This window comes from Rhinoraja longicauda, chromosome 2 (genome assembly GCF_053455715.1).
Source record: "Rhinoraja longicauda isolate Sanriku21f chromosome 2, sRhiLon1.1, whole genome shotgun sequence".
NCBI classification, from domain to species: Eukaryota; Metazoa; Chordata; class Chondrichthyes; order Rajiformes; family Arhynchobatidae; genus Rhinoraja; species Rhinoraja longicauda.
In genome coordinates this window covers 8,202,745-8,227,018 of record NC_135954.1, presented here as the reverse complement: position 1 = coordinate 8,227,018, position 24,274 = coordinate 8,202,745, and the positions used below count along the sequence as shown (strand labels likewise).

General features: G+C 46.4%; 1 protein-coding gene across 2 annotated transcripts in view; it reads right to left on the bottom strand.

The window, feature by feature from the left end:
• Positions 1–117: 117 nt before the first annotated feature.
• cap2 (cyclase associated actin cytoskeleton regulatory protein 2) overlaps positions 118–24,274 on the bottom strand; it is a 142,547-nt gene continuing 118,390 nt past the window's right edge. The window contains exons 11-14 of one of the 2 annotated variants that reach the window (XM_078414714.1): positions 19,652–19,775; positions 19,129–19,211; positions 10,292–10,432; positions 118–2,218 (exon numbers count right to left, since the gene is read on the bottom strand). In XM_078414714.1, the coding sequence (XP_078270840.1) occupies positions 2,135–2,218; positions 10,292–10,432; positions 19,129–19,211; positions 19,652–19,775 (432 nt within the window). In that variant the 3' untranslated portion in view covers positions 118–2,134. The remainder of the gene's footprint in view (positions 2,219–10,291; positions 10,433–19,128; positions 19,212–19,651; positions 19,776–24,274) is intronic. The other variant, XM_078414724.1, reaches the window with a different exon arrangement.

The window sequence follows — 24,274 nt, the reverse complement described above, 5'->3', positions numbered from 1 at the left end:
GCAGGTCAGGCAGCATCGGAGATAGACACAATTTGCTGGAGTAACTCAGCGGGGCAGGCAGCATCTCTGGAGAGAAGGAATGGGCGACGTTTTGGGTCGAAACCCTTCATCCCTGATTGCTGCCCTACCCGCTGAGTTACTCCAGCTTTTTGTGTCTATCTTGAGTGTATGAACTTGATGGATTGAATGGTCTCTATCTGAACGGTAATCATTTGGTGCTTGTGAAATTATGTGTGAAAGATGTATTTTAGTGTTATGACATAGATTCCAAATCATCGTCCGTTAAAGAGAACCACAGTGACCATTTCACATTTTGCAACACTTCCGCTTTAATTTTCAGGACATCCTCCTTGTGACAAAAGTCTACAAACCATCTAACAATATTATAAATTACAATAACTAATCCCTCAAATAACGTGATTAACGGGAACAACTGCAGTACTACTTTGCAAAGAGACTATCCATTTTCTACACTAAGATAATGCCGAGGACAAACTTGGAGCTCGGAACAGTAAAAGTTTACGTTAGTCTTGCTGCTGTGATGTGCGAGCACAGTGTGAATCTGCTTGACAATAGCTTTAATCAAGTCATTACATTGTAATAGAATTGCCAGGACCCGATTACTGCATAAACAAAACACCGGACAAAACATGTGTAGGAAGGAACCGCAGATGCTGCTTTACGCCGAAGATAAGACACAAAATGCTGGAGTAACTCAGCGGGACAGACAGCATCTCTGGATAAACGTTTCGGGTCGGGACCCTTTGGGAATGGTTAACGTTTGGGAATGGGTGACATTTTGGAAAGGTCTCAACCCGAAACGTCACCCATTCCTTCTATCCAGAGATGCTACCTGTCCCGTTGAGTTACTCCAGCATTTTGTGTCTAATACAGATCTACAGATGTGAACCTCTGAACCATACTCGAGCTTTCTGATAGTGGTCCGGCTATATCAAAGTAAAGCTTGGAGCGTAGGAAGGGAAAGACTTTACAGCTACTTTTACGGGTTCTGCTTCTGCTTACATCACATCGTGCAGACACCTTAAGTAAAGGCAGAAAAGGGAGTTGGGGGTTTTGGGGAGAAGGCAGGAGAATGGGGTTGACTGGGAAAGATAGATCAGCCATGATTGAATGGCGGAGTAGAATTGACGGGCCAAATGGCCTAATTCTACTCCAAAAACCTGTTAGCTTCGTTATGTCATAAGGAATAGGAGTGGAATTAGACTATTCGGCCCACCAAGTCTACTCAGCAATTCAATAATGGCTGATCTATCTCTCCTCACCCCATTCTCCTGCCTTCTCCCCGTAACCTTTGACGCCCGTAACTAATCAAGAAATGTTATCAAGTTATGTAAATGTAGAGTCCTTCTCCCTGATACAAATTGAGGTTTGATAGAGTTGGTCAAAAAACGTTTTTTTTTGACCAACTAGTTTGATAAGAGTTGGTCAAAAAAATCTACGGTTAATATAGATGAAGCATAACTGATAAAACCAAATGTATTTTCAAAATATAATGGAGGTTGGTCTAAAAACAATTTGATGTCCAATTACTTTCCTAAAAAGGACAACATACAGCCTAACCAAGAAAGTAAGGCAAAATGTTACACAGTATTGGCACTGGGATATAACGGGAGCTACATGGAAGTTTAATTGAAACTTATGCACTGCAATCATACTTTAAACATTTTGCTGATTTTGGAATAAACTTGAGACATTTTCTTTAAAAAAAACGGACGAGTCCGACTTACTTCCCCCTCCCCCCGTTTAAAAAGAACAATGACAATCGAGGTGCATAATTATATAATCGAGTTCCAATGACTAATTCCCAATGAACTGCAAAATACTGTGGTTTAAACTTGTGAAAGATTATGTTAAACTAAGCGCATTTAAGTACAAAGGTGGCAATTGCACTCAAAATATATTACGTGTATGGTAACTCCTGGGTTACTAAAGACGTACAGAGCCAGTAAGACTGCTGATCGTTGCAAGCCTACTTGTGAAGCAGTAACTGCAAGGTATCTGACTACGGTAGTATGGTATGCTATGGTTGCACAAAGTGTAAAATTGCATTATGGTGAATTGGTATCTCTAGAACACCACACGTCAATGGTGGAGCAGCTCCTCAAATGAGCAGTTAGCTGATGTTCTCTGCCGCTTCGGTGCACAGCCTTGTCCCATCCCATGTGGTCTTGAACTGTTCAGGAACTGGATACTCTTTCTAGAAAGGAAACAAAAACTTGTGTAAGTGGATAGGATTTCATGCCCGGAACCAGAAAACTCACTTTCAAAATTGTAGAGATTAGACACAAAGTGCTGGAGTAACTCAGCGGGTCAGGTAGCATATGTGGAGAAAAAGGATGGGTGACGTTTCGAGACGGGACCCTTCTTCCCAACCCCCATCCTTTTTCTCCAAAGATGCTGCCTGACACGACATTAAACACTACAACCACCATTAGCTCTAGACTACAGAGACTATTATTGCACTATTATTGTTGTTTGTTTTTTATCTGTACATACGTGTGTGTGTGTATATACGTGTGTGTGTGTGTGTGTGCGCGCGCGTATACGTGTGCGTGAGAGTACTTGTGGATATACACACGCTGAACTTTTTCTCTCGTTTATGATATTGTTTACAGTGTACTATGTTTACATATTCTGTTGTGCTGCTGCAAGTAAGAATCTCATTGTGCTATCTGGGACATATGACAATAAAACACTCTTGACCCGCTAAGTTACTCCAGCACTTTGTGTCTTATCTTTGGTATAAACCAGCATCTGCAGTTCTTTGTTTCTACATTCTTTCAAAATAACAGACGATTTACAATTCCGAACTCTGGAGCAGTGCGTCTTAAACTCATTCACCCTTGAGTATTTATCACAAAATTTCATTTACCCTCGACTAGATTTTCTTCAGTTTTTTGGTAATTTTGGTCTTATTCTCCCTTGTGTATAATTTTATATATATTATCAAGGCATTCCCCCTTCATGCACCCCTCTAGTTTCATTCACATTTGGGTGAACCATTCACCAGTTTAAGAAGCACTGCTCTCGAGCATAGACATAAAATCGTGCAGCACAGATAGAGACTGTTCTGTGTTGGCAGTTTAATTATTCCGGTCCCTTGTTCCCGCCCCGTAGGTTTACAACTACCCTGGGGATGACTGGGTTAACGTTTGAGGAGCTCTTGAATGAATGAATGAATGAATGAGATATTCCAACCTTGCAATACAGACAATAGACAATAGGTGCAGGAGGAGGCCATTCGGCCCTTCGAGCCAGCACCGCCATTCAATGTGATCATGGCTGATCATTCTCAATCAGTACCCCGTTCCTGCCTTCTCCCCATACACCCTGACTCCGCTATCCTTAAAAGGCAGAGGAGCGAGGTTGGAGTGTAAGAGTGCGTCCATTGGAGGTGGGGTGCAGGGGCTTTGTAGCCAGTTCCACTGCAAGGCTCCTGAGGGAAGTAGGAGTCAGAGGGCAGGCCCAAAGGAGGGCAATCAAAGAACTTGCCAATGCCGCCGAACGGAGCAGTCACTGGCTGTGGCTGAAAAGATGCTGTCTGGGCTGCAACGTGACCATCTAGAGGCTAACCATAAGACACACACCCAGGTCTGATCACCCTGCGGTGTGCCTGCCTCGACTGAGGGGGTCTTGTGATAAAGGGCCGAAACACCCAGTGACGTTGAGGTACACAACTGAAAATGTGCCTGAATGGTAGCAACATCACCTAGTGGTCACCCCCAAGAACAACACCAGTCAATTGTAGTGCAAACCTTAGGGATTGTAACATCCAGTCCCACTAATCAATCTTTATTGTCACATGTGACAAGTCACAGTGAAATTCTGCTTCGCATACCCAAGGTATACAAATAGTCGCTGCATAAAGGGCGCAAATTTACAAAGAATCCCATGCCAAATCCTCGTTCTCCCCTTCCTCCCCCCACCCCCACAGCGGTTCCCCCATGCCGGGTCCTCTGCCTATACTGGAGTTTTGAAGGATAGAATAGGCCATTCAGCCCATCGAGTCTACTCCACTATTCGCTCATGGCTGACCTATTTTTCCCACCCCAACCCCATTCTCCTGCCTTCTCCCTGTAACCTTCAACACCCTCACTAAAGAAGAATCTATCAATCTCCACCTTAAAAATATCCATTGACGGCCTCGTTGGGCAGAAGAGCTTACTTCCATGCTGTACGACGATAACACGTGCCTGTGCTTTCTTTCTCTCTCTCTCCCTACCCCCCCCCCCATCTCTCTCCCTCCATCCCCCCCCCCTCTCTCTCCCCAATGCAACCTCATTCGCATGCCTTCTCCCCATAATCGTTAACACCCTTACTAATCAAGAACCTATCAATTTCCGCTTTAAAAATATCCATTGACTTGGCTTCCACAGCCGTCTGTGGCAATGAATTCCACAGATTCACCACCCTCTGACTAAAAAAATTCCTCCTCATCTCCTTTCAAAGGATTCTTCCAATTGAAACACCAGATGTAGTGACAAAGCACTCTTTAAGGCTTTGTGGATTTGGAGCAATTTGAAGAGCCTATATTCTGTGTTTTGGTGCATGCAATTTTTTTTCCAACAACCTCTGGAACAAAACAACTTCAGACAAAACTATAGAAGTGTGAAAACGCTCACCTCGAGATTCAGGGGCAGTTTCTTCCCAGCTGTTATGAGGCAACTGAATCATCCTACCACAACCAGAGAGCAGTGCTGAACTACTATCTACCTCATTGGTGACCCACGGACTATCCTTGATCGGACTTTGCTGGCTTTACCTTGCACGAAATGTTATTCCCTTATGCATCTATATACTGTAAATGGCTCGATTGCAATCATGTGTTGTCTTTCTGCTGGCAGTTTATCACGTAACAAAAGCTTTTCACTGTACCTCGGTACACGTGACAATAAACTAAACTGATCTTGCAACTGAACTGTGTAGGAAATAACTGCCGATGCTGGTTTAAAGCGAAGATTTCATTGTACCTCGGTACACGTGACAATAAACTAAACTAAACTAAACTAATAATGAGAAGGGATTTTGACCACAGGATAATATTGATGAGATGGCAAGATGGGTGGGAGAAAGGGCAGATGGAATTCAATGTGAATACGCTGAGATGTTTTATGAAAGGATTAATAAAGCTTAGACAGAAACAGTGATGGGTAAAGCCCTGTAGACTATTGAAGAACTGAGGGATCAGTGTACAAGTCCAAGAAGCCTTGAAGGTGTCAGAATAGGAAGATAATGTCACTGAGACGTTATACGAGACACCTGCCTTCATGAATCAGGCACAATGTAAAAGCCGGGTCGATATGGTACACATTTATCAACTAAGACCTCAAAGTGCTGGAGTAACTCAGTGGCAACATCCTTGGGGGACATGGATAAACTATGGGATAAGCCACAACTGGAGTATTATGAGCACTTCTGTTGGCCACACCATTGGAAGGATGTGAATGCTCTGGTGAGGGTGCAGAATGTTATCTGGGATAGAGAGTTTCAGTAAAATTAATTACTGAAGGGCGGTTCGGTGGTAGCGCTAATGCCTTACAGCGCCAGAGACCCGGGTTCGATCCTGCCTATGGGTGCTGTCTGTACGGAGTTTTCTCCCCATGACCTGCATGGACTTTCTCCAGGATCTTCGGTTTCCTCCCACACTCCAAAGAAGTAGGTTATTGGCTTGGTAGATTAAAAAAATTTTTTAAATGTAAATTGTCCCTAGGATAGCGTTAGTGTGCGGGGATCGCTGGTCGGTGCAGACTCGGTGGGCCGAGGGGCCTGTTTCCGCGATGTATCTCTAAACTAAACTGAACCAAATAAAATGATGGAAAGATACAAAGACCTGAACAGATAAATGCTCAGTAATAAATCCTTATTATCTCAGTTGAAAGAGTTTATAAAAACTCCATGTCCCAGTATTGGAAGCACACTTCGTTATTTTTGGTAGGTTTAACCGACTGAACTCCTGAGCCTTACTACTTTAGCTTTGAAGTTAATTACTCCAGAGTGACAATGACAACTGAATTGCCCAGCAACTCTGTTAAAATCAAATGCTTTCATAGAAAATAATTCTAAAGCTGTTTTCATTTCCATCCCAAGTAACTAAACTCAAACAAAAAGGAAAAACACTGACGGACTTCATGTTTATTATTTTAGGAAAAATATTGGTAAATTAGCAAAGCCTTCAAACTTGAATTCTGACTGAACGTTGGTGGTTAATATTAGGTTACATAATGCTGAATGGTTTAATGCCATTTTGACACAAAATATAAAACATAGTTGGCCTTTAAACCAAAAAAAACAGTTGTGGGGATGACTTTTATCAATTTGGGCAGCGCTTTATGTTTGGAGACTGTACATCAGTGGTTGCATTTGAGATAGAACTGCAGATGCTGGTTTATACTAAAGTTAGACGTCAAGTACTGGATGAACTCAGCAGGTCAGGTAGCATCTGTGTCGAAAACGAATGGGTGAGTCCTGTCCTGAAATGTCACCCATCCTCTTTAGGTCCCATCCTGTGATCCAGCACTTTGAGTCTATCTTTCGTTTCATTTGAGGGTCTGTGTAGATATTTAATCCATTTATTCTCGAGCAGCAGTAAGTATCCTGGGCTGAATCAAAGTTCTAGGCCACAGTTACACCATATCTTAACTTCCTATGCCCAAGAGAAAATGAGGCATGTTGTCCATAATCGTCTAGGCCCTGGCACTTCAAGTGAATTCTGGAGGCTATCGCTGTTTTATGAGGCAAAAAAACCCTGAAGATTCTGACCACGAGTCCATCCTGCTGAGGGCTTCCTTCCTTCCTTCCATTTAGACTTAGACGAAGGGATTAAAAGTACCATTAGCAAATTTGCAGATGATACTAAGCTGGGGGGTAGTGTGAATTGTGAGGAAGATGCAATAAGGCTGCAGGGTGACTTGGACAGGTTGTGTGAGTGGGCGGATACATGGCAGATGCAGTTTAATGTAGATAAGTGTGAGGTTATTCACTTTGGAAGTAAGAATAGAAAGGCAGATTATTATCTGAATGGTGTCAAGTTAGGAGGAGGGGGAGTTCAACGAGATCTGGGTGTCCTAGTGCATCAGTCAATGAAAGGAAGCATGCAGGTACAGCGGGCAGTGAAGAAAGCCAATGGAATGTTGGCCTTCGTAACAAGAGGAGTTGAGTATAGGAGCAAAGAGGTCCTTCTACAGTTGTACCGGGCCCTGGTGAGACCGCACCTGGAGTACTGTGTGCAGTTTTGGTCTCCAAATTTGAGGAAGGATATTCTTGCTATGGAGGGCGTGCAGCGTAGGTTCACTAGGTTAATTCCCGGAATGGCGGGACTGTCGTATGTTGAAAGGCTGGAGCGATTGGGCTTGTATACACTGGAATTTAGAAGGATGAGGGGGGATCTTATTGAAACATATAAGATAATTAGGGGATTGGACACATTAGAGGCAGGAAACATGTTCCCAATGTTGGGGGAGTCCAGAACAAGGGGCCACAGTTTAAGAATAAGGGGTAGGCCATTTAGAACGGAGATGAGGAAGAACTTTTTCAGTCAGAGAGTGGTGAAGGTGTGGAATTCTCTGCCTCAGAAGGCAGTGGAGGCCAGTTCGTTGGATGCTTTCAAGAGAGAGCTGGATAGAGCTCTTAAGGATAGCGGAGTGAGGGGGTATGGGGAGAAGGCAGGAACGGGGTACTGATTGAGAGTGATCAGCCATGATCGCATTGAATGGCGGTGCTGGCTCGAAGGGCTGAATGGCCTACTCCTGCACCTATTGTCTATTGTCTATTGTCTATTCATACTTCAGGTTTACAAGAATGATCCCAGGAATGAGTGGGTTAGCATTTGATGAGCGTGTGACAGCACTGGGCCTGTACTCGCTGGAGTTTAGAAGGTTGAGGGGGGACCTCATTGAAACTTACAGAATAATGAAAGGCATAGAAAGAGCGGATGTGGAAAGGATGTTTCCACTGGTGGGAGAGTCTAGGACCAGAGGTCACAGCCTCAGAATGAAAGGGCGCTCTTTTAGAAAGGTGAGAAGGAACTTCTTTAGTCAGAGGGTAGTTAATCTGTGGAACTCATTGCCACAGAGGGCTGTGGAGGCCAAGACAGTGGATATTTTTAAGGCAGAGATATACAATTTCTTGATTAGAACGGGTGTCAAGGCCCAATGGGGAGAAGGCAGGATAATGGGATTAGGAGGCAGAGATCAGCCACGATTGAATGGAGGAGTGGACTCGATGGGCCGAATGGCCTAATTCTACTCCTATAACTTGTGAACTTCCACTCCCTCGAGACAAAATTCTTCTCACGGCTGATCAGAGACCCGGGATTGATCCTGACCTCGGGTGCTGTCTGTGTGGAGTTTGCACGTGGGTTTCCTCGCAGTGCTCTGGTTTCCTCCCATATCCCAAAGGATAGGTTTAGAGGGATATGGGCCAAACGCAGGCGGGTGGGACTAGTGTAGACGGGGCATGTTGGTCGGCGTGGGCATGTAGGGCCAAAGGGCCTGTTTCCAAGCTGTAAGACTCTATGGCTGGCTGCTTCAAGTTTAAAAAGCACAGGCACTACAGCTTGTGGGCTTGTCCAGTGGAGGAGAGTGTCTATTCCCGGAATGGCGGGACTGTCATATGTTGAAAGACTGGAGCGACTAGGTTTGTATACACTGGAATTTAGAAGGATGAGAGGGGATCTTATCGAAACATATAGGATTATTAAGCGGTTGGATATGTTAGAGGCAGGAAACATGTTCCCAATGTTGGGGTAGTCCAGAACCAGGGGCCGCAGTTTAAGAATAAGGAGTAGGCCATTTAGAACGGAGATGAGGAAAAACTTTTTCAGTCAGAGTTGTGAAACTGTGGAATTCTCTGCCTCAGAAGGCAGTGGAGGCCAATTCTCTGAATGCATTCAAGAGAGAGCTAGATAGAGCTCTTAAGGATAGCGGAGTCAGGTGGTATGGGGAGAAGGCAGGAACGGGGTACTGATTGTGAATGATCAGCCATGATCACATTGAATGGCGGTGCTGGTTGGAAGGGCCGAATGGCCTACTCCTGCACCTATTGTCCATCAGTGATTAGATTGTAGATGAAACCCCGCATTACAGGAGGTATGCATTCCTAGAAAATGGTCCATATCCTGATATTCCATAACGCAAATCCATGTCACTTCTACATGTGTCACCCAATGAGAAAAGAGAGTGTGCTTATTTCTTTGCTTTTTTTCACATAAATTCTGCACACGTCAATTTTATTGCACATCTCAAAATACTGAGTAGTGATTTGTGAATTCTGTAAGAGTGGATTTCTGTTACTCCAAAGTTCATAAGTTGTAGGAGCAGAATTAGGCCATTCGGCCCATCACGTCTACTCTGCCATTCAATCATGGCTGATCTATCTCTCCCCCTCAACCACCTTCTTGTCCTGCCTTCTCCCCATAACCCCGGACACCCGTACTAATCAAGAATCTGTCAATCCCCGCATTAAAAATATCCATTCCACAGATTCACCTCCCTCTGACTAAAGAAATTCCTTCTCATCTCCTTCCTAAAGGTATGTTCATAGACAATAGACAATAGGTGCAGGAGTAGGCCATTCGTCCCTTCGAGCCAGCACTGCCATTCAATGTGATCATGGCTGATCATTCACAATCAGTCCAATTTTGTGAATAAATACCTTCGATTTGTACCAGCATCTGCAGTTATTTTCTTACTCTTTCATTCACAATCAGTACCCAGTTCCTGCCCTCTCCCCATACCCCTGACTCCGCTATCATTAAAAGCTCTATCTAACTCTCTCTTGAAAGCATCCAGAGAATTGGCCTCCACTGCTTTCTGAGGCAGTGAATTCTACAGATTTACGACTCTCTGAGTGAAAAAGCTTTTCCTCATCTCCGTTCTAAATGGCCTACCCCTTATTCTTAAACTGTGGCCCCTGGTTCTGGACTCCCCCAACATTGGGAACATGTTTCCTGCCTCTAGCGTGTCCAATCCCTTAATAATCTTATATGTTTCAATAAGATCCTCTCTCATCCTTCTAAATTCCAGTGTATACAAGCCTAGTCGTCCAGTCCTTTTATGCAGAGGCTTTTTATGCCTCTGGTCCTAGCCTCTCCCACAAGGGGGAAACATCCTCTCCAAATCCACTCTATCCAGCCCTTTCACAGAGGGCTGTCTAACAAAACACTACACAAATATGATCGAGAACAAAATAAAATATCCTCCGATTGCCCAATTCATAATCACAATAATAGCCTGCAACGTCAAGTTAGGGTTGGTGAGTATGTAAAACTTACATAGTCTTCCCCTTGAGGAATTAGGATGTTCATTTCAGAAGACTTGGCACTGATTATCTCGCATCCTAAAGACTCTTCACTGAGGTATATGTGGCAGCCCTCCGTTTTATTGATGGATATAGTCGGCACTTTGCCCATTACCTGTAAAGTCAATGCACAATTTTATTGGTATTCCAGCCACATAGCATTTGAAGACGTACTGGTTGAAGACAGGGCGGCACGGTGGCGCAGCGGTAGAGTTGCTGCCTTACAGCGAATGCAGCGCCGGAGACTCGGGTTCGATCCTGACTACGGGCGCCGTCTGTACGGAGTTTGTACGTTCTCCCCGTGACCTGTGTGGGTTTTCTACGAGATCTTCCGTTTCCTCCCACACTCCAAAGACGTACAGGCATGTAGGTTAATTGGCTGGGCAAATGTAAAAATTGTCCCTAGTGGGTGTAGGATAGTGTTAGTGTGCGGGGATCGCTGGGCGGCGCAGACCCGGTGGGCCGAAGGGCCTGTTTCTGCGCTGTATCTCTAAATCTAAAAAAATCTTTAAAAAAAGACGGATGCCAGGAAGTTGTATCTGACTTTCAAACAGTGCACACTTATCGACACTGGAGAGATTACAACAAGAAATGCCTAGATGAGGATGGACTGCAAAATTATGAAGTAATTGTGTGTGGAAACTTCCCCACTGGACAACAATCCTTGCTGCAGACAGACAGTTACCCCCCTTTGAGACTTCCTTTACTCGCTGTTAGCGGGTGGCGCAGTGGAAAAGCGGTAGAGTTGCTACCTTACAACGTTAGAGAGCCGAGTTTGATCCTGACTACAGGTGCTTGTCTGTACGCAGATTGTACGTTCTCCCTGTGACCACAGGCGTTTTCTTCGGGTGCTCCGGTTTTGTCCCACACTCCAATCTCATAAACGTGTAGTTTATTGGCCTCGGTAATATTGTCCCTAGTGTGTCGGATAGTGTTACAGGATGATTACAGGTTGGCACGGACTCAGTGGGCCGATGGGGCTCTATCCTACAACACGAGGGACAATTTACAATTACACCAAGCCAATTGACCTACAAACCTGCACGTCTTTGGAGTGTGGGAGGAAACCGGAGATTCTGGAGAACGTACAAACTCCTTACAAACGAGCACCTGTAGTCAGGATCGAACCCGGGTCTCTGGCGCTGTAAGGCAGCAACTCTGCCGCTGCGCCACCGTGCTGCCCTTCTGTAGAACATGGATAGGTGCCTGTCTGTAATCTGCCTGTTAACAGCCTGAATGATCTTGTCTTTTCCCAATATGTGATCAATCCAGTTGGCAATTGGGATGTTGCTGAGTACACTCAGGCTTGTGAGGAATTCAGATTCATCTGTGGGAATACAAACTCATGACATTATCCCTTAGGAGTCTGTTCAGTACTAATGAGCTGTCTGCTGAAAACAAGTCCAGAGCTCCTGGAATTTACAAAGGTTAACAGCCAGTTTTTAATCCATCATCAGCACTGTTTTGCATTAATAAACAAAAACAGAAAATGCCTTAAATGCTGAGCGGGTCAGACATCAGCTGTGGGGAGAGAGAAACAAAGTTAATGTTTCAATTCACCAGAACTCGATGAACAGACATTGACCTGAGATATTAACTGTTTCTGTTTGCATAGATTTGCTTCAGCGTACACTTTAATCAAATTTATTACTTCGGTGGCGCAGCAGTAGAGTTGCAGCCTTGCAACGCCAGAGACCCGGGTTCGATCCTGACTATGGGTGCTGTCTGTACGGAGTTTGTGCTTGACCTGCGTGGGTTTTCTCCGGGAGCTCCAGTTTCCTCCCACACTGCATGGACGTGCAGGCTTGCAGGTTAATTGGCTTCGGTAAAATTGTAAATTGTCCCTAGTGTGTGTAGGATAATGTTAGAGTGCGGGGATCGCTGGTCGGCGCAGACTCGGTGGGCCGAAGAGCCTGTTTCCTCGCTGTATCTCTAAACTAAATTAAACCAAAGATGCAGCCAGACCTGTTACAAATTTCCAGCATTTTCTCTTTTAATGGCGGGATATGGATCATGTGCAGGCAGTGGATATTAGTTTACCGTGGCATCATTTTCGGCGAGGACAATGTGGGCTGAAGGGCCTGTTCCAGTGCTGCACTGTTCTATTTTATTACTTTCAGATTTCTGCATCTACAGTATTTTGCTTTTTGATTACTGTAATACATTGATTAGTTTAGTTTAGTTTAGATATACAGCGCGGAATCAGGCCCTTCGGCCCATCGAGTCCGCGCCGACCAGCGATCCCCGCACACCTACACTATCCTTCTTCTTCTTGCGTTTGAGGCAGCAGAAGTTATGTATCGCCATCCAGGCGCTGTAGCCAGTGCAATGTGCTGTTGTCGAGGGAGGGCCGTGAGGTCTACCCCTCCACCAGGGGGACGGAGGACAGTGCAGTCGAACATGACGTGCTGCGCTGTTTGCTGGTCTGCTCCACACACACAGGCTGCTGATGGACGCAACCCCCAACGATGCACGTTGGCGTTGAACCGGCCGACCCCTGTGCGGAGCCGGTTCAGGGCGACCCACTCTTTGCGGGGCGTGTCCGAGCCGGGTGGGGCTGTGGTGTTCGGTGCGACGGTGAATTGAGGAGGTGGCGATGTCTGTTCCCAGCTGGTTCTCCATGCTCCTAGTATGTTGGAACCGGAGCCACAGAGGGTCGCTGCATGACGGGAGAATGGGTGACGAGATGACAGGCGTTGAGGTCCCAGTTGCTGTGAATCCTGGGCGAGGTGGTGCAAAGGATGTTTGGCGTCCGATGGGGCCTTGCACACCAGCCTATGAGTGAAGAACTCTCTGCGAAGCTTGGCAGGTGCGATACCTGCGAGCACCGGCAGGAGATCCGTCGGAGTAGGGCGTAGGCAGCCGGTGATAATCCGCATGGTGTCGTTGAGGGTGACGTCTAGCTTGCTGGTATGAGCGCTGCGGCATCATGCTGGGGCGCCGTACTCAGCGACGCTGTACACGAGTGCAAGAGCACTGGTTCGAAGAGTAGATGTCCTGGCACCCCATGACGATCCGGCCAAGCAACGCAGGAGGTTGTTCCGTGCCCAGACTTTAGCACGGAGAGCTTCAAGGTGTTGCTTGTAGGTCAGGTCCCGATCTAGTTTCACCCCGAGGTATGTAGGAAATGGGTTGTAGGGTAGGGGTGACCCATTGAGGGTGACGGTTAGCTGGCGTTGAGCTTCCTTGTTGTTCAGGTGAAAGGCAGTTGTGGTGGTTTTTGCCACACTCAGTTTTAGTCTCCAGGTCTTAAGGTAGCCCTCGACAAGTTCCATATCCGCCGAGAGCACATCCTCCACATTTGACCAGCTCTTGTCCGAGTGCAGTAGGGCCAAGTCGTCTGCGTATCCATACTGGCGCGAGGTCGTGCGTGGCAGATCGCTGATATAGAGGTTGAAGAGCATGGGGGCCAGTACCGAGCCTTGGGGGACTCCGTTTCTTAGGCATTGCAGTCGGCTAGATTGTCCGTCGCTGGTCTTGAGTACAAAACTGCGGTTGGCAAGGATGTTGGCAAGGAACCGCACTAAATGACGGTCAGAGATGGTTCGGAGGAGCTTCAAGATCAGGCCCTGGTGCCACGCAGTATCATAGGCGGCGGTGAGGTCCACCAGTGTGATGCCCCCCTTGTGACCCTTTTCGAAACTGTCTTCGATGTCGTTGGTCAGCTTGACTATTTGGTGGGTGGTGCAGCGTCCAGGCCGAAATCCGGCTCGTTCAGCGGGTAGTTGAGGGTCAACGATTAGATCGAGCCGGGCCAGGAGAAGCCGTTCGAGGAGCTTGTACGGGACACAGAGGAGTGAGATGGGCCGATAGTTCCTTGGGTCGTCCGCAGGCTTGTTTGGTTTTGGTAGCGCAATGATGGTGGCTCTCCGCCAGATCTTCGGAATGGACTGACCAATGAGGCAAGAGGAGTAAAACTCACGGAGCCAGGCCAGGCCAGGCATTTCGGACCGCAGTGTTTCAGGAATTCTGGGGGGATGTTATCAGGACCCTGAGCTTTTCCACATTTCAGTTGAGAGATGACAGAAGAAAGTTCTGCAGAGGAAAGGGGTGCTGACAGGTGCCCATCAACGCCTGCAGCTTTCCAAAGATTAGTGGGTTCCTGTTTGACAAACGATTCTGGTTCTTGTCCGCGTCTTTGGAGTGGCCATTGGTCAGGAACTGGTGGGCGATGGAGCTGGCCGTGACAGGGCAATGCTTTGGGCGGGTACTTCGACCGATGAGGCGATTGAAGGTCTTCCACGCCACCCTACTGGAGTGTGTGAAGTCGATTCCTTGGACTGTCTCTTCCCACCGCTCTCTGCGCTTCTTGTCGAGGCAGTTTGTCAGTTCCGCAGCCTTGGAGGAAGCCTCTCCGCCAGGTTCAGCGTACAGGAATGCGTCGTAGCATGCGTCACACTCTCCGTCCCATGTGGGGATGTACCGGCGATGATAGCCGCGAGGAATGGAACTCTTAGCTGCCCTGATGAGGAGTTTGCAGAGGGCTGAGTAGGCATGGTCCAGGTTGGTGGGGGCGGGGGTGGGGATGGGGATGAGGAGTTTGCAGAGGGCTGAGTAGGCATTGTCCAGGTTGGTGGGGGTGGGAAGGCTGTCGATCCAGAGGTCCACCAGACTTGTGAACTGGTCCCACTTGTCCTTGTGGAAATTCCACCTCTTCGCAGGTTTGGTTGGGACCGGCTCGATGGGGTTGTCTGGAATAATCAGAGATGGACGATGTTGTGATGATCACACTATCCTACACACTAGGGACAAATTATAATTTTTACAGAAGCCAATTAACCTACAAACCTGCACGTCTTTGGAGTGTGGGAGGAAACCGGAGATCCAGGAGAAAACCCACGCAGGTCACGGGGAGAATGTACAAACTCTGTACAGACAGCACCCGTAGTCAGAATCGAAACTGGGTCCCTGGCACTGTAAGGCAGCAACTCTACCGCCGCGCCACCGTGCCGCAAGTTACTGTAATAAATTTGTTTAAAGTGTTTGCTGAATCAAACCTTTCATAGAATCATACAGCACGGAACCAGGCCATTCGGCCCAACTACCACATCCTACCACAACCAGAGAGCAGTGCTGAACTACTATACCTTTTTGATGACCCTCGGACTATCCTTGATCGGACTTAGCTGGTTTTACCTTGCATTAAACGTTATTCCCTTATCATGTATCTGTACACTATAAATGGATCAATTGTAATCATGTGTTGTCTTTCTGCTGACTGGTTAGCATGCGACAAAAGCTTTTCACTGTCCCTCGGTACACGTGACAATGAACTGAACTGAACTAATCCATGCTGACCAAGACTCGCTCATGTTAACATTTAAATATATACATTTTTTTTTTCTCTCTCCTTTATTATATTGATTACATATTCGGTTGTGCTGCAGCAAGTAAGAATTTCATTGTTCTATCTGGGGAACATAGAAACATAGAAAATAGGTGCAGGAGTAGGCCATTCGGCCCTTCGAGCCTGCACCACCATTCAATATGATCATGGCTGATCATCCAGCTCAGTATCCTGTACCTGCCTTCTCTCCATACCCCCTGATCCCTTTAGCCACAAGGGCCACATCTAACTCCCTCTTAAATATAGCCAATGAACTGGCCTCAACTACCTTCTGTAGCAGAGAATTCCACAGACTCACCACTCTCTGTGTGAAGAAATGTTTTCTCATCTCGGTCCTAAAAGACTTCCCCCTTATCCTTAAGCTGTGACCCCTGGTTCTGGACTTCCCCAACATCGGGAACAATCTTCCCGCATCTAGCTTCTCCAACCCCTTAAGAATTTTATATGTTTCAATAAGATCCCCCCTCAGTCTTCTAAATCCCAGCGAGTATAAGCCTAGCCTATCCAGTCTTTCTTCATATGAAAGTCCTGCCATCCCAGGGATCAATCTGGTGAACCTTCTCTGTACTCCCTCTAAGGCTAGAATGTCTTTCCTCAGATTAGGAGACCAAAACTGTACACAATACTCCAGGTGCGGTCTCACCAAGGCCCTGTACAACTGCAGCAGAACCTCCCTGCTCCTATACTCAAATCCTCTTGCTATGAATGCTAACATACCATTCGCTTTCTTCACTGCCTGCTGAACCTGCATGCCTACTTTCAATGACTGGTGCACCATGACACCCAGGTCACGTTGCATCTCCCCTTTTCCTAATTGGCCACCATTCAAGTAATGACACTTGAATCTCCCTTGATATATAGTACCACTGGAACTGGTAAATAGTGATAATTAGTTTCCAAGATTTATGGGTTTGTACCGTCAAGTTGTCATGGATTGTCATGCCGATTTTCCGGCACCTCCTTTAATCCGGACGCAATTACGAAAGTGCACTTGAAATCCCTCCCCAGAAGTCCCCCTGAAGATATGTGGCGCCAAGGCCGGGTGAAGTGGCCGATCAACGCCTCATCAGGACCCCCGCGGCCGATCGGCAGGTCGAATCTGCACCCCTGCGGCCTGGGCTCCGGAACTCCAAGCAGGATTAGGCCATTCGGCCCATCAAGTCTACACCATTGAAGACTATCTATCTTTCTCTCTCAACCCCATTATCCTGCCTTCTCCCCATTACCCCTGGCACCCATTACTAATCAAGAACTTATCAAGTCAAGTCAAGTCAAGTTTATTTGTCACATACACATACACGATGTGCAGTGAAATGAAAGTGGCAATGCCTGCGGATTGTGCAAAAAAAAGAATTACAGTTACAGCACATAAATAAAGTTAATACAGTTAATACAGAGAAGACAAAATGTAGTCCCTGGAGTTATAAAAATTAACAGTCAATCTCCACTTTTAAAGTATCCATTGACTTGGCCTTGACAGAACCAGTGGTCACAGTTTAAGAACAATGGGAGGCCATTTAGGACTGAGATGAGGAAAAACTTTTTCACCCAGAGAGTTGTGAATCTGTGGAATTCTCTGCCATAGATGGCAGTGGAGGCCAATTCACTGGATGTTTTCAAGAGAGAGCAGATGCAGTTTAATGTAGATAAGTGTGAGGTTATTCACTTTGGAAGTAAGAATAGAAAGGCAGATTATTATCTGAATGGTGTCAAGTTAGGAGGAGGGGGAGTTCAACGAGATCTGGGTGTCCTAGTGCATCAGTCAATGAAAGGAAGCATGCAGGTTCAGCAGGCAGTGAAGAAAGCCAATGGAATGTTGGCCTTCGTAACAAGAGGAGTTGAGTATAGGAGCAAAGAGGTCTTTCTACAGTTGTACCGGGCCCTGGTGAGACCACACCTGGAGTACTGTGTGCAGTTTTGGTCTCCAAATTTGAGGAAGGATATTCTTGCTATGGAGGGCGTGCAGCGTAGGTTCACTAGATTAATTCCCGGAATGGCGGGACTGTCGTATGTTGAAAGGCTGGAGCGATTGGGCTTGTATACACTGGAATTTAGAAGGATGAGGGGGGATCTTATTGAAACATATAAGATAATTAGGGGATTGGACACATTAGAGGCAGATAACATGTTCCCAATGTTGGGGGAGTCCAGAACAAGGGGCCACAGTTTGAGAATAAGGGGTAGGCCATTTAGAACGGAGATGAGGAAGAACTTTTTCAGTCAGAGGGTGGTGAAGGTGTGGAATTCTCTGCCTCAGAAGGCAGTGGAGGCCAGTTCGTTGGATGCTTTCAAGAGAGAGCTGGATAGAGCTCTTAAGGATAGCGGAGTGAGGGGGTATGGGGAGAAGGCAGGAACGGGGTACTGATTGATAGTGATCAGCCATGATCGCATTGAATGGCGGTGCTGGCTCGAAGGGCTGAATGGCCTACTCCTGCACCTATTGTCTATTGTCTATTGTCTATTGTCTTAGGGCTAACGGAATCAAGGAGTATGGGGAGAAAGCAGGAATGGGGCACTGATTTTGCATGATCAGCCATGATCATATTGAATGACGGTGCAGGCTCGAAGGGCCGAATGGCCTACTCCTGCACCTATTTTCTATGTTTCTATGTTAATCAAGAATCTATCAATCTTCACCTTAAAAATGTCCACTGACTTGACCTCCACAGCCATCTGCGGCAATGTTTTCCACAGATTCACCACCCTCTGACGAAAGAAATTCCTCCTCATCTCCTTCCTAAAGCTACGTCCTTTAATTCTGAGGCAATGACCTCTGGTCCTAGACTCTCCCCCTAGTGGAAAAATCCTCTCCACATCCACTCTATCCAAGCCTTTCACCAGATAAACCGGGTATATTATGTTCATTTAATACTCAATAATGTTTTAATAAATGCCTCAATATAAAACTGTAATTGAAATAATATCTTCACTAATGTATATTTTCTATCATGCATTTTCTATCTGCCAAATTTTTACAAAACAGACAGATTTGCAAAAAATTCTACAATCGAGCTAATTTAACCCTTATCTTAGTTTAGTTTAAAAATACAGTGCAGAAACAGGCCCTTTGGCCCACCGAGTCCGCACCGACCAGCGATCCCCCCCACACCAACACTATCCTATACACACGGGACAATTTCTTTACACCAAGCCAATTAACCTGCAAACCCGTGCGTCTTTGGAGTGTGGGAGGAAACCGAGGATCTTGGAGAAAACCCACGCGGTCACGAGGAGAACGTGCAAACTCTGCACAGACAGCACCCGTGGTCGGGATTGAACCCGGGTCTCCGACGCTGTAAGGCAACAACTCTACCGCCGTGCCACCGTGCGTGCCACCACTAATGTGTATTTGTTATCATACATTTTCTACCTACCAAATTTTTACAAAGCAGAGACAGATTTGCAAAATGTTCTACAATTGAGCTTATTTATATTTACTTCTATTAAGATAAATCACTCTTTACCTGAACTTCCACATTCCGTGAATTGATGATTTCGACGATTCCCACCACATTTTCAAATACAAGGCCAAGCTTTTTGCAGGAATCTGAAATGGAAAGAATTAGTTGAAGGGACCAACTTCTGTGACGCAAAAGAACAGGAATGATGTGCAGGCTTTAGTTTAGTTTAGTTTAGAGATATACCGCGCAAACCAGCCCTTCGGCCCACCGAGTTCGGGCCGACCAGCGATCCCTGCGCATTAACACTATCCTATACACACCAAGGACAATTTTTACATTTATATCAAGCCAATTAACCTACAAACCTGTACGTCCTTGGAGTGTGGGAGGAAACCGAATATCTCAGAGAAAACCCACGCAGGTCACGGGGAGAACGTACAAACTCCGTACAGACAGCACCCATGGCCAGGATCGAACCCGGATCTCTGGCGCTGTAAGCGCTTGTACGGCAGCAACTCTACCGCTGTGCCATCCTGTGCTCCTTTGTTAAGCTCCCAGATCTTTAAAATATTTACTAATCACTTACCAATGGTAATGGAATTGATTTTGCCTTGAATTTTAAGCACAGAGTTGTTGCACTTATAGACGTAGGCAACGTGTTTTAGTTCTGCCTCAGAAATGATGAGGCTTGTTTCATTCTCTTGATATTCCTTAAAAAAAATTAAAAAGAGCAATTACTGGGAAGTTTAAACATCACCCCTCCTCCCTTCACACCCCCCACTTAGACAATAGACAATAGGTGCAGGAGTAGGCCATTCGGCCCTTCGAGCCAGCACCGCCATTCAATGTGATCATGGCTGATCATTCTCAATCAGTACCCCGTTCCTGCTTTCTCCCCATACCCCCTGACTCCGCTATCCTTAAGAGCTCTATCTAGCTCTCTCTTGAATGTAATCAGAGAATTGGCCTCCACTGCCCTCTGAGGCAGAGAATTCCACAGATTCACAACTCTCTGACTGAAAAATTCCACAGATTCACAACTCTCTGACATCAACATAGAAAATTGGTGCAGGAGGAGACCATTTGGCCCTTCGAGGCAGTACCGCCATTCACTGTGATCATGACTGATCATCTACAATCAGTAACCCGTGCCTGCCTTCTCCCCATACCCCCTGATTCCGCTAGCCGTGAGAGCTCTATCTAACTCTCTATTAAATTCATCCAGTGAATTGGCCTCCACTGCCTTCTGTGGCAGAGAATTCCACAAATTCACAACTTTCTGGGTGAAAACGTTTCTTTGCATCTCGGTTTTAAATGGCCTTTCCTAAACACCTGGTGACTAAATTGAATGTCAATTTGGATCCCTCCATTTAGGACCAGAACTGGCAGAACAACAGGTGAACAGCAGACAGTTGTGGAGGCAGTCCAGACCATCACACAAATCAACCTCCTTTCCATTGACTCCATCTACACTTCACTCTGCCTCAGCAAGGCCACCAGTATAATCAAGGACGAGTCTCACCCCGGTCACTCCCTCTTAGTTTAGTTTGGTTTAGAGATACAGTATGAAAATAGGTCCTTCGACCCACTGAGTCCGTGCCGACTAGCGATCACCCCGTACACAAACACTTCCCTACACACACTTGGGACAATTTACAATTTTACCAAGCCAATTAGCCTACAAATCTGTACGTCTTTGGAGTGTGTCAGGAAACAGGAGCTCCCGGAGAAAACCCACGCAGGTCACGGGGAGAAGGTACAAACTCCGTAAAGACAGCACCCGTGGTCAGGATCGAACCTGGGTCTCTGGCGCTGTAAGGCAGCAGCTCTACCCCTGCGCCACCATGTCGCAGCCCAGACCATCACGCAAACCAACTTCCTTTCCATTGACTACACGTACACTTCACGCTGCCTCGGCAAGGCCACCAGCATAATCTTGTATATACATTCCTTGCATATGCACATACTTGGCCAATAAACTTATTCATTCATTCATAATCAAGGACCAGTCTCACTCCAGTCACTCCTCCTCCCCACAGCAAACTCTTGAAATGTATGAACAAAAGATATTCCAAAGACGTGCAGGTTTGTAGGTTAATTGTAAATAGTCCCTAGTGTGTAGGATAGAATTAGTGTACGGGAATCATTGGTCGGCGCAAACTCGGTAGCCCAAAGGGTGTGTTTCCACACTGTAGATTTTAGATTTAGAGATTCAGCGCAGAAACAGGCCCTTCGGCCCACCGGGTCCGCGCCGCCAGCGGTCCCCGCACATTAACACTATCCTACACCCACTAAGGACAATTTTTACATTTGCCAAGCCAATTAACCTACATACCTGTACGTCTTTGGAGTGTGGGAGGAAACCGAAGATCTCGGAGAAAACCCACGCAGGTCACGGGGAGAACGTACAAACTCCGTACAGACGGCGCCCGTAGTCCGGATCGAACCTGAGTCTCCGGCGCTGCATTCGCTGTAAGGCAGCAACTCTACCGCTACGCCACCGTGCCGCCCTGTATCTCTAAACTAAACTAAAGATGCCAGACCACGTTACAGGGATTACCATCTAACAGTAGATGTCACTGTTGTATAATGCGTGGAAAGCGTTGTAATGTGCAAAGGGAATTTTAGGAACTCCAATTCACTAAAAGTTAAAAATAAAGGTTAAGTAAGAGTTATTGATCAGTAAGGGAGTCAGGGGTTATGGGGAGAAGGAAGGAAAATGGGGTTGAGAGGGAAAGATAGATCAGCCATGATTGAATGGCGGAGTAGACTTGATGGGCCGAATGGCCCAATTCTGCTCCTAGAACTTATAAACTTAAAAGCCTTCCATGTTTTAAAATATTACTTTTTTATAAAGGTGTGTGTGTGTGTGTGTGTTTAAGCTTAGAGGTGCAAAGTCTTAAGTGTTTTAAGTGTAATATCCCAATCTAATGCTTGAAAACAGTTACTTAAATCCAACATCCATACGTTTCCGTTCACTACCCTTCTCATTATTTTAACATCTCTAAGAAATGTATAACTAATTAATTTCAATATGAGATGGTTGAAGGAGGAAATTCAAAGTTACTTGATGAAAGGTTACTGGTCCATGATCATTCATTTTGCATTCACAGTGTACAGATACTTATCATGTATCTTGTACACTGTGAATGTCTCGATTGTAATCCTGCATTGTCTTTCCGCCAGCACGCAACAAAAGCTTTTCACTGTACCTCAGTACACATGACAATAAACTAAACTGAACTGGAACTGTGGTAAAGGCTCATATCCTCAGAAGGAAAGACACTCTGCTGCCTTCTCAGTATCCACTCAATATTCGTTACACCATTATTACAAGAATCTGACACAATCAACCTAAAAATGTGGCTTTGTTCACAGTGAACACCCTCGTCATTTGTGTCAGTAGGTCATAAGTCATAAGGTGATAGGAGTAGAATTAGGCCATTCGGCCCATCAAGTCTACTCCACCATTCAATCACGGAGGATCTATCTCCCCCTCCTGACCCCATTCTCCTGCCTTCTCCCCATAACCTCTGACGCCTGCACTAATCAAAAAATCTGTAGGAAGGAACTGCAGATGCTGGTTTAAACCAAAGATAGACACAGAAAACTGGAGTAACTCAGCGGGACAGGCAGCATCTCTGGAAAGAAGGAATGGGTGACGTTTCAAGTCTGAAGAAGGGTCTTGTCCCGAAACGTCACCCATTCCTTCTCTCCAGAGATGCTGCCTGTCCCGCTGAGTTACTCCAGCTTTCTGTGTCTGATCAAAACTCTATCTATCTCTGCCATAAAAATATCCACTGACTTGGCCTCTGCGGCCTTCTGTGGCAAAGAATTCCACAGATTCACCACCCTCTGGCTAAAGATTTTTAGTTGCTGATACAGGCTGAACACTGATTTTCCGTGACCCAAGGAACACTCCGTCCCCAGAAGCTACGACGTGAGCCGCAACAACGGCCGAGTCACCGGGCTGTGCGGTGGGTGACGAAGGGCTCCCTTGTGCTGTTGTGAGTCGGGGATGTGGTCAGAAGCCAGGGCTCTAAATGACGACGGTGGAGACTGGGGAAGGGGGTCGGCGGGATTAAGTTTCACTTTTAGACATACAGCGCGGAAACAGGCCCTTCGGCCCACCGAGTCCGCACCGACCAGCGATCCCCGCACACTAACACTACTCCTACACACACTAGGGAGATTTTTTTTACACATACACCAAGCCAACTAACCTACAAACCTGTACGTCTTTGGAGTGTGGGAGGAAACCGCAGATCTCGGAGAAAACCCACGCAGGTCATGGGGAGAACGTACAAACTCCGTACGGACAGCACCCGTGGTCGGGATCGATCCAGGGCCTCCGGCGCTGCAAGCAGCAACTCTACCGCTGCGCCACCGTGACCGCCCAGTCCATTCCTAGGTCATTCCAATCATATTCAGTTTACATTTTTCTATTTGTGTAGGAGGGGGAGTTGAAGTGCTCAGCCTCCAGGAGATCGGACTGAGCGAAGGTGTTATCTCTACATCGGTGAGACCAAACGCAGGCTCGGCGATCATTTCATTCAACACCTTCGCTCAGTCCGCCTTAACCAACCTGATCTCCCGGTGGCTGAGCACTTCAACTCCCCTTCCCACTCCCAGTCTGACCTTTCTGTCATGGGCCTCCTCCAGTGCCATAGTGAGGCCCACCGGAAATTGGAGTTACAACACCTCATATTTCGCTTGGGCAGCTTGCAGCCCAGCGGTATGAACATTGACTTCTCCAACTTTAGATAGTTCCTCTGTCTCTCTCTTTTTTCCCTCTCCCCCCCCTCCTCTTTCCCAGTTCTCCCATTCTCTTCCTGTCTCCACCTATATCCTTTCTTTGTCCCGCCCTCCTGACATCAGTCTGAAGAAGGGTCTCGACCCGAAACATCACCCATTCCCTCTCTCCTAGATGCTGCCTGACCTGCAGAGTTACTCCAGCATTTTGTGATTCCGTAAGTATATCCATTGACTTTGCCTCCACAGCCTTCTGTAGCAAAGAATTCCACAGATTCACCGCCCTGTGCCAAAAGTCTTTTGTTGATTGTTGCATGGATTTACGAAGGGGAAATCATGCTTGACTAATCTTCTGGAATTCTTTGAGGAGGTAACTAGGAAAATTGACAGGGGAGAGCCAGTGGATGTGGTGTACCTTGACTTTCAGAAAGCCTTCGACAAGGTTCTGAAAAGATAC